We start from the raw sequence: 11,585 nt of genomic DNA, 5'->3' as shown, positions 1-11,585 counted from the left end.
CGAGTCGGTTAAGCGTGCCCCATGAATAATAATATTAAATATAATAATAGTAATAGTAATAGTAATAATAATAATAATATAATATATATTAAAAAATATAAAAATATATTAATAATAACAATAATAGTAAATAAATTAATATAAAATAATATATAATAATAATAATAATAATAATAATAATAATAATAATAATAATAATAATAATAATAATAATAATAATAATAATAAGAGCCCTGACATTGATGGGTACTCTTTTGGGTTCTTTTTAGATGTTTGGCATCAGGTTGGGCCTGACTTTAAAGCTGCTGTTTTTGAGTTTTTCCAGACTTGTTATATGCCTAAAGCTGCTAATTCTACTCTGTTGGTGCTCATTCCTAAGATGGAGACCCCTCTCACTATTAAGGACTTTAGACCTATTGCCTGTTGCACCACTTTTTATAAGGTGGTGAGTAACATACTAGCAAATAGGCTTCGGCAAGTTTTAGACTCCATCATTGGCTCTGAAGAAGCTGCTTTTGTAGCCAATAGGGACATTTTTGACAACACAATGCTAGCTCATGAGTTGGTTTCTAAATATGGCCGTGCTTATCTCACTCCCAGATGCTTGCTAAAAGTAGATATAAGGAAGGCTTTTGACTTAGTAAATTAGGGGTTCCTTAAAGACAGTCTGATCTATCTAAAGTTTCCTCCTCTTTTTGTTGAGTGGATCATGGCTTGTGTTACTTCTCCCTATTATTCTTTACTTATTAATGGAGAGGTTCATGGTTTTCCCTGGGAAATGTGGGCTGAGACAAGGGGATCCTCTCTCCCCTTATCTCTTTGTCATTTGCATGGAGGTGTTGTCAATGTTACTTAGAAGGCTTCTTAGGGCTGTTAATTTCTCTTATCACCCTAAATCTGTTCAACTGAACCTAACTCACCTTGTCTTTGCAGATGACTTGCTAGTTTTTACTCGTGGAGATTTGCCATCTGTTAAGGCAGTAGCACATTGTCTTGACCACTTCAATAAACTCTCTGGCCTCCATGCTAATCCTACTAAGACTGATCTCTATCTCGGTGGAGTTGCAGATAATGTCAGTGATCTTATTTTAGAAGCTACTGGATTCAGCATGGGTGCCTTTCCCTTCAGGTATCTAGGTCTCCCTCTGTTTAATGCAAGGATCACTCAGGATATGTACCAACCCCTCTTGGATAAAATCAAAAGTAGAGTCATGAATTGGGCCAATAATAGTCTGAGCTATGCAGGTAAATCACTTCTTGTAAACTCAGTTATTTTTTGCCTTAATAATTTCTGGGGGGCAAGTATTTTGCTTCCAAAAGGCATAGCTAAGAGAATCACTAAGATTTACAAGGACTTTCTGTAGGGTATTGATGAAGGGTCTATGAGACATGTTTTCCTGAAATGCAGTTGCTATGCTCCCCTAAATTAGAGGAGGAGGGGGGGTAGGCATAAAAGAGATCCTGAGTTGGAATTGTGCACAAATGTTAAAATGGGTATAGAAACTGTTTTATAGACCCAACTGTATATGGACTAGATGGATCTTAGCCTATGCTTTGAAAGGGGCTAGTTTATGGGATGCTAAGCAAACTATCACTAACTTATGGTATTGGAACAATGTACTTAAAATGAAAGACCTTCTTCTAGGACTTGCAGGCTCTCCTGATCAGGCTATCCAGCTGCTTGACAACTGGACATCCCAGTTGAGGTACAATACTGAACCTATGTATGACTATATCAGAACTAGAAGGGCTCCGGTCACTTGGGCTACTCTGGTTCATGGAGCAGGATGCCATCCTAAGCATTCATTCACTGGTATGATGGTTATGAACAATGTCTTACCCACAGTGGATAAACCGATAACTCGAGGGCTGTTTTTTATCAATAGATGTGTGCTTTGTGAGCATAGTTGTGAAGACCTCTCTCATTTGTTCTTTGATTGTGATTTTTCAAGGGAAACTTTATCTGTCATTGCTCACTGGGCTCGCCTATCGTTGAGCTCCTACTCTTTGGCTCACATCATGCAGGACAGTGCTTTCACCAGAAGAACTGCCAAGCAACAGGCTAGCTTGATGGTTATAATCTACTATTTGTGGAAGGAAATAAACGATAGGATCTTCAAGGGTACTAAGTCTACCACGGATACTCTTTGTGTTGTAATTAAGAAAGTTGTAACTATACATTTGTATGGTGCTCGACTTTCTTAGGAACTTTTGTAGGTTTTTTTTCTTCTTATTTCACCTTAGGGGACTTCTCTGGTCTCTTTTGTAGGAAAGAGTAGAAAGGATGTTGTACTTTATGTTCTTTATCTTGAAATATAGATCCAAAACTTTTCTGCAAAAAAATAAGATAATAATAATAATAATAATAATAATAATAATAATAATAATAATAATAATAATAATAATAATAATAATAATAATAATAATAATAATAATAATGTTGAAATTAAATGAAATGAAATGAAATGAAATAAACTCATCCGATCCGAATCGAATCGAATCGAATGGAGCCGAATTAAATCGAACTAAATTTAATAGAGTTGAACCGAACTTATAAGATTTGAAATTAAGTAAAAAAGAATAAAGCCTAAGTCGTTTTTCCTCCTTTCCTTTTCCATTCAAGTAGGGTTTTATTTCCTCTTTTTTCTTCTGAACAACTTTGTGTGGTAAAAAATCAATTATATGTGGGGTCATATGTATTGTTTGATCCAAATTGATTCTCTTCATTCTTATACCCAAAAGAAAGGAGAAAACAAAGAGACTTGGAGGGAGCATATATACTGGCCATAAGCCCATATATATAACTCATGATCACGAGTTCAAAAATCGACGATTGTTTTTAATAGAAAATATCATAAAAGTGATCAATTTGAAAACAAAAGTCGCATTTGGAATTCGTCACACAGAGGTATAATCAATCATAACAAAAAATTTGACTAATCGTAGTTCTTGTTACGAGTTCAAAAAATGACAATTTTTTTTTTTAAAATCGAAGATTTTATAAAGACGGTCAATGTAAGAAAAAAGAATCATCACTTTCAAAACACTTGATTGAGAGTATGTTGTTTTTTTTTTTTAGGAAAGTCAATAGTTTTTTTTTTTGGTTAAAAATAAAGTTACCCGCTTATATCCCAAAAAATGAAAAAACACCCAAGATTCCCGTGTATCATAAATTCTCATTTAAGACGCTACTATCCGTCTTATGCTTAATACGGGTTAAGTACATACCACTTGTGTATATGTCTTTTTTGCATAGGAAAGAGTATTTTTGTACTACTTATTTTCCAATATTCAAAGACAAATTTAAGACTAGTTTATTAAATACTCATGACTAGTACCTAAGATACTATTGAAAGTCAATTAGTCTTACTTAAGACCAAGACTATCCGTCTTATAAATCATACGGGTCGTTTTGATATCATATTGTAAAATATGGGTCAAATAGCTAAAAAACGGGTTGGGAGGGATATTAATGTATGTAATGTAGGGTAGTATAATAGGCATGCAAAAATTTGATGGCTACTGACTGACACATTATAGTGCCAAATTTTCAAATCTTGTGTACTACACCCACAAGATCTCAGAGACTTCACATTCCATCATTTTCCTCTCTCTCTCTATCAATATTCATTTTCTCCCTCTTCATTACCGGAAAACCCAAAAAAATAAAAAGCTTAATAAATCTTCATCAACACAAATGAGAAAAAAAATGGTAAAGAAAATACTTCCAAAAAAGAAAACCACAATTTTTTTTCGTAGTTTATTTTCGCAATACAATTTTTACTCAATGCAGTAATTTTTACCAATGTTTTTCCATTCGATACCTTTGCCTAAAAACCAACCCACATATTTCCCTCATCAATCCTCTCCCTTACTAACTATAACATTCCGTTTGATGTCTATGAGTGTCTTGATATGGGATTTGGTAGTGGATGATATATTATGGAACTAGCAGGGTTAGAGGATGGTAGTTGGTAGTGTATAGAGTTAGTGTCGGGAGAGTTTATGATGTAGTTGATACGACATCGTGAGCGATGTGTGGAGGTAGGAATAGTTGGTGGAGTTGGTGTTAAGAGTTCATGGTTTCATGTTTTATAAGTTGGGTTTTGTTTTGAGTTCTTAGTAGCTTTGTTGCGTCTTGATCGAGTTAGTATGTTTGTTTTTTTTAATGTATGGGTTGAACTTCGGGGACGAAGTTCATTTTAAGGAGGGAAGACTGTAATACTACGGTTTTATGAGTCTGTGGGTACTCTATCGAGTAGGCCTTACTATGTCGAGTAAGGGTGTGTTGCATTTTAAAAATAGTTTCTGACCTGTTGGGTACTCGATCGAGTAACCTTGATACTCGATCGAGTAAGGGGGCATTCGATCGAGTACCTCAGCTGCTCGATCGAGTAGCCGGTTTACGGGGTGATGATTTGTCGGGTTTTGTTAATAATGCGATTAAGTATATAATTACTTCCGCCACTTTTCTTTAAACACTTTTATAACCTAATTGCTTTCAAAAGAGAAAATAAACTACGTTCTTTGCATCAATCGTATTGTTGGCAAATCCCGGAGCTTGGAAGGTCGGATTTTACCTTTCTTTATACATTTGTGATCCTTGCGTCGAGGGTAAGATCTACGACCGTTTTTATAGTATTTCGTTAAAGTTGGTTAAACCCTAATATTGGGATTTGGGGGTTTTGTTGTATTTCGTGATTGGTAGTGATTATATGTTTGTATGTTAGGAGGAGGATTCGTAGAAGAAGCCTTTTGATATCACGGTGTGAGACCGCCCGATTGTGTTGCTTTCAGGTAGGGTTTCCTACTCGGTATTAGTCCCATAATGTGTTCTTTGGTGTGTTGTGATTGTTGAATATTATCGTATTCGTATTGTGACGGTTGTTGGTTTTGATTGCTGCTTAATGGTTGTGATTGTTTGTCTCTGGTTCTCGAGATGCGTTTTCGGCTGAGTGAAGTCACTTGCGGGAGTGGCTTCACGCCCTAGTTTCGCCCTCCGTGGAACCCACCACGGGAGGGGATGTGCACATTAATGGGACAGGGCTATCGCTCGGTATGATGAGCGGGGATTTGGTGGGTACGGCTGCGGTCCCCGATTTTGGCAGGGCTGGTCCAAAGTGGACGATCGTGTGACGGAGATTGATTGGAGTGGGTGTGATTGTGTGTGTGACCGTGTGAGCTGCTTGTTTCTTGTGTTGTTGGTTTATATAAATTGTGTGATTAGATCGACCCGTTTAATGTTTTAAAAACTGTGGTGATCCATTCGGGGATGGTGAGCAGTTATTGAGCAGGTATGAGACGATGCGTATGGGATAGCTGGTATGGGTCACCACATTGCAGTTTAGAAGTCTTCCGCTGTGTCTGACGCTTGATAGTATTTTGACAGTAGATAGTTTTGAGAACTTGTATTTCTTTTATCAGTTTTGGTTTTGAACATGTAATCACTTAAACTATAATTACTTTTAAAGTACGTTTCTTTATTGTCTTATGATATTCATTGCCTCGGGTAACCGAGATGGTAACATTTTTATACCTGAGTGGTCCTGGTAAGGCACTTGGAGTATGGGGGTGTTACAAAATGGTATCAGAGCGAGGATCCTGAAACCTATAACCAATGAACCTAATGAACATAGAGAGTCAAAATAAAATGAACCCGGGGTAGAAGTTGTAGGAGCTAATGCAAACACTTGGGAGACGTCCTAAAGTCGCGAACTCGCCCTACAATTTTGAACCGGTCACCATGGGATATGATTTGGGATCGCTATGTGTTTATCTTATGAATTATGTATCTTTGTAGCAAAGTGTGGTATAAATCGGTGGATGTATGTGTGTGGAGAATGGGGAATATGTAAGAAAGATGGTGATGATGTGATTTTTGTTATGTTGTTGGTTGAAAGCATGTTGCATGATAGTTGGTTTACATGTTGGTTGGTATCGTTGGAAAAGTGTATGAGAATGATGAGTAATGTGGTGGAAAAAGGAAGTAGTTCATATGTGATATGATTATACATAATTTTGTTTGTGTAATTTTATATAATGATTTCTTATACTTGTCTCTTGTTGTTGTATCATATGCGCTTGTTAGATAAAGAGTGTGATTGAACTAGATGAATTGATTGGAAAAGATGAAGTGGCAATTACATGAGAATATGAATTCCTTGATTATGAACATGTTTATGTGATGAAGTGGATTTGTAATATTGTTGTGTTAGTAACATGGAAATAGGATTTGTAATGTATGGGTATGATTTGTGTTATGAAAGTTATAAAGTTAAAGTATGCGGGTAGTACATGTTTGATAAGTTGAATGTTATATGAGCATGATAGATATTATTGTTTAGTTTTGGTAGGTAGTAGCATGTGGTTATGGATGGTGGTTTTATAAATATCGAGTCACTTTTATTCACCTCGTTGATGTTTAAGTTGTTTGAAAGAGAAAATCAAATAGCTATGTCGTCTGATTAAAGCAAAGTTGTCTTTAAACTGTTATAACTTGAGATGCATAAATGATTTTAATATGATTCCAATTGGAGGTGATAGCTTGTTCTTTTATAATTCTAACGATAGGTCACACGCCCAAAAAAACCAAAAAATGAGTGAGTTATGACTGTTTTACGAAAACTGGACAATGCTGAGAATTGCGTAGGGTACTCGATCGAGTAGCCTTGGTACTCGATCGAGTAGGCGGCACTCGATCGAGTACATTAGTTACTCGATAGAGTAGCCCTGGTGATTTGTTTTACGTGCTTCTGACCTTCACGTACTCGATCGAGTAACTCCCTTACTCGATCGAGTGGCCAGTACTCGATCTAGTGACCCATGATTCGGGTCATATGCTTATCTTTTGAATTCGTTGCAAATTATGTTTAATTCGAAGTTGTTATTTTGCTTCTTTATACATTGTTTTACGTATGTGTTGGTCCTGATGCGTAAGTTACCCAATCTTATGGGGTGGTGAGTGGCACCTTATGGTGAGTATGAGTTTGGTGGGAGGAGATGAGCTATATGTGGTTGTGATGGGAGGTGGAAAAAGAAAAAGAGCATTGATGAGCTGATTGAGGCATGGTGCAAGTTTTGTGAGACGTGGTGAGTGATATATTCGCGAATTTGAGTGATGTAAAGGCAAGTGGATGTGAGTAAGGAGTGATATAAGTGTAAGGAATGTGAGGATAAAAGGTTGACAGGAATATGTGGATAGTAGCAACTTGAGATGTGTAAGAATTATGGAGGGAGATGGTTAGATTGTGTTGGTTAAGAATATCTGTAATGAAAGGTCGTTGTAGAGGGATAGAGAATGGTGGTCTATAGTGAACTGAGATGGAGACATGCCGCGAGGTGGATTTGTAGACAGTGAGTGAGTTTGGGAGATTTGGTTTATTAAGAGGTGAAACTAATGTGTTATTTCCTTGGGCAACTAACGGCATGAAATGAAATTGTTTGAACAGTGAACGTTGATTTTATGGATAGGTTAGTGGCAAGTGTGAGTGATAGCATATTAAGAAAAGATCCATGGTAAGAAAGAGTGAGATGATATCGACATGAAATAGTGAGATTTGAGTTTTGGAGCGATGAGAAGGTAATTGGAGCACTAAAGGGTTAGATAGAAGAAATAAGGAGTTGAGCTATTAAATGGTATTGTTGAGTATAATGAGAAAAGAAGGATAAAAGTAAGCTGAGAAAAATGTTCACCGGAGTTATGTGACATAAAAGTAAGGAATCGTCGAAATGTATGATATTATCACGAGTAAGTAAGTTAATGGTTATACAGAAGTTTCAGGACATCATGATTAATCATGAGTTTCGAGGAATTAAGGGAGTATGAAGTTGGTGGAGTATTTGCACGATACGAGATTTTTGGTGGAGAGTTAGATGATGATACAATTAAGGATAGTATTGGGAGGAATGTTAAGGTAATTTTGTTGATGGATTCGATGTTTGTTATTTGGGATGTTAACCAAAGATAGGAAAGAAATCGTGATGTTTAGAGATGAGTGTAAGAAGTTTGATGTCCGGGCAGTGGTAGTGTTACGGTTTGTGACTAGTGGTTAAGGGTGATGATATATTAGAAAGGTAGCAATTCTAAAGAGGTTGATTTTATAGAGACCCGATTGATGAGTACGGTTGTGAGGAAGTATGAGGTGTGGTCTTAGATGAGGCGGGTGCTAATAGTTGAATAGTAATGGTATGGTTATACTCGACATGAGGTGATGGTTATGCGAATGGGGGAATGTGTTATGAGGGGCATACGAGTTAAGCTCAAGCGAGAGGTAACCTCTGTTGAGTGGTAACTTACGTGATCAGGATTGACTAGTTGGTTGTGATTACGGGTCTATGATATGTGTAAATGTTTTTGCGAGGTTCTGACCTCACAAGAAGTGGTATGGTGTGATAATTATAAAGTTATTATATGAATGTTTTGTAATTTATGTTGGGTACGGTATACTATGGAATGAGGTTTAAAAAGGCAACAATTTGATTGATCTGGAATGGATAGTTACAATTGTATGTGTATTGATGATACATGTTCATTCCGTGAAATGGTAAGGATGATGTTCATGAGATTCTTGTCAGTTTATTTCGTATAATATGTTGTGTTATAATATAGTAAAACGATTTTGAGTAAGTTTTCTTGATCGAAATGTCGTACTGAGCCAGTGTTTATGAGAATTATATGTGGTTGTGATGTTTATCGATGTGGTTGTTGTGCCTCGGATGGTGATCCGGGCATGGTACTTCATGTTGTGATGCGATTATTTTCGCATTGCGGTGCGGCTGTTGGTGGCGATGTTGTGATGCCGTCACCGGTTGTGGTGGAGTAGGCAGGATGATTATGATTCGAGTTTCGAAAGTGTATACCAGTTATACATAGATTGTTATTTTGTTTGATGTTGCTCCCTGCGAGTTTCAGTTTGTGCAGATAGACAGTTGTCTTGTTTATTGATGTTTTCTTTACCTGTTTAAGTCTGGGAATGAGGGTCGAGTATGATATGAAATAGAGTTGTATATGTTTTCGTTATTGTCATGGTATAGTGATTTTCCTGTTGATGGGACACGGTTGTGAGAGGTTGTTCTGATAATTTTGATCTTGTTCTAGATAAGGCTTGAGAGACATTGTAATGGCAAGTGATTCGTAGCACATGTGTGGTAATGACCCGAAAGATGCAGGTGGTTCATAATCCTTTGTTGAGACAGTGAGTGTAGGGTGTTGGGGAATCAGTGCCATGTTGAGTTATGTATGAGTTTTGCGGTAATGGAAGAAAGAACTTAAGGATCTAGTGTGCGTGTACGTAACGAGTGTGGATCGTGAGTTATGCTTCTGGGAGATAGCCGCCTTACATAGAGAGGTATGTTGTTTTGCAGTAATGATGAAGAGTTGGTATGGTGATTTTGCTACGAGTTTTATGGTATAGGTTAGGTAGTATGCCGAATGAGTTGAGGAATGAGAAATGTTTAAGTAAGGGAGCCTTGGATATAGGAATGGTGAGTGTTTGGTTTATAGACAGTTATTTTTGACATGCGGTGGTGATGAGGGTAATGAGAAGATATAGCTAGGATTTAGTATTAGTGAGTTACGAGGACGTAACATTTGTCTTAAGAGGAGTAGGAGGCGATAAAAGAGAGTTTCATGGTTGTGCATCTTGTAGTACATTTAGAAGTAGAGTGTTGGTGTAGCATAAAGGATGAATCTTTGTTGTGGTTTATTTTATTAAAGGTCATGACCGTGCTTGTAGTAGCGTGATGTTTAGGAGTGTGAGAATATTTCACTAGTGTTGACAGTTGGATGATTAGGTTATGAGTGTGAGTAAACTTCGAGGACGAAGTTCCTTTTAAGGGTGGTAGAATGTAACATTCCGTTTGATGTCTATGAGTGTCTTAATATGAGATTTGGTAATGGATGATATATTATGGAGCTAGCAGCGTTAGAGGATGGTAGTTGGTAGTGTATGGAGTTAGTGTCGGGAGAGTTTATGATGTAGTTGATACGACTTCGTGAGCGATGTGTGGAGGTAGGAATAGTTGGTGGAATTGGTGTTAAGAGTTCATGGTTTCATGTTTTATAAGTTGGGGTTTTGTTTTGAGTTCTTAGTAGCTTTGTTGCGTCTTGACCGAATTAGTATGTTTGTTTTTTTTATGTATGGGTAGAACTTCGGGGACGAAGTTCTTTTTAAGGAGGGAAGACTGTAATACTACGGTTTTATGAGTCTCTGTGTACTCTATCGAGTAGGCCTTACTCTGTCGAGTAAGGGTGTGTTGCATTTTAAAAATAGTTTCTGACCTGTTGGGTACTCGATCGAGTAACCTTGATACTCGATCGAGTAAGGGGGCATTCGATCGAGTACCTCAGCTGCTCGATCGAGTAGCCGGTTTACGGGGTGATGATTTTTAGGGTTTTGTTAATAATGCGATTAAGTATATAATTACTTCCGCCACTTTTCTTTAAACACTTTTATAACCAAATTGCTTTCAAAAGAGAAAACAAACTACGTTCTTCGCATCAATCGCATAGTTGGCAAATTCCGGAGCTTGGAAGGTTGGATTTTACCTTTCTTTATACCTTTGTGATCCTTGCGTCGAGGGTAAAATCTATGTACCGTTTTTATAGTATTTCGTTAAAGTTGGTTAAACCCTAATATTGGCATTTGGGGGTTTTGTTGTATTTCGTGATTGGTAGTGATTATATGTTTGTATGTTAGGAGGAGGATTCGTAGAAGAAGCCTTTTGATATCAGCTGTGAGACCGTCTGATTGTGTTGCTTTCCAGGTAGGGTTTCCCTACTCAGTATTAGTCCCATAATATGTTGTTGGTGTGTTGTGATTGTTGAATATTATCGTATTCGTATTGTGACGGTTGTTGGTTTTGATTGCTGCTTAATGGTTGTGATTGTTTGTCTCTGGTTCTCGAGATGCGTTTTCGGCTGAGTGAAGTCACTTGCGGGAGTAGCTTCACGCCCTAGTTTTGCCCTCCGTGGAACCCGCCACGGGAGGGGATGTGCACATTAATGGGACAGGATTATCGCTCGGTATGATGAGCGGAGATTTGGTGGGTACGGCTGCGGTCCCCCATGTGGCGGCGGTAGTCCAGTGGACGGTCGGTGACGGAGATTGATTGGAGTGGGTGTGATTGTGTGTGTGACCGTTTGAGCTGCTTGTTTACTGTGTTGTTGGTTTATATAAATTGTGTGATTAGTACTGACCCCGTTTAATGTTTTAAAAACTGTGGTGATCCATTCGGGGATGGTGAGCAGTTATTGAGCATGTATGAGACGATGCGTATGGGATAGCTGGGATGGGTCACCACGTTGCAGTTTAGAAGTCTTCCGCTGTGTCTGACGCTTGATAGTATTTTGACAGTAGATAGTTTTGAGAACTTGTATTTCTTTTATCAGTTTTGGTTTTGAACATGTAATCACTTAAACTATAATTACTTTTAAAGTACGTTTCTTTATTGTCTTATGATATTCATTGCCTCGGGTAACCGAGATGGTAACATTTTTATACCTGAGTGGTCCTGGTAAGGCACTTGGAGTATGGGGGTGTTACACTAACCCTATAATCACTCAATTTAAACAAAGTTCTTCGATT

The 11,585-nt window shown here is 37.6% G+C and overlaps 1 protein-coding gene across 1 annotated transcript; it reads left to right on the top strand.

Annotated features, from left to right (window-relative positions):
* Positions 1 to 749: 749 nt before the first annotated feature.
* Positions 750 to 2,205, top strand: LOC141595106 (uncharacterized). Its single transcript, XM_074415079.1, has 2 exons — positions 750 to 1,129; positions 1,536 to 2,205. Exons 1-2 carry the CDS (start codon positions 750 to 752, stop codon positions 2,203 to 2,205), a joined length of 1,050 nt encoding a protein of 349 aa, XP_074271180.1.
* Positions 2,206 to 11,585: the final 9,380 nt, after the last annotated feature.

This window comes from Silene latifolia, chromosome 8 (assembly GCF_048544455.1).
Source record: "Silene latifolia isolate original U9 population chromosome 8, ASM4854445v1, whole genome shotgun sequence".
Classification (NCBI taxonomy): Eukaryota; Viridiplantae; Streptophyta; class Magnoliopsida; order Caryophyllales; family Caryophyllaceae; genus Silene; species Silene latifolia.
The sequence above is the reverse complement of the archived record's forward strand: the minus strand, read 5'-3'. Positions and strand labels throughout refer to the sequence as shown.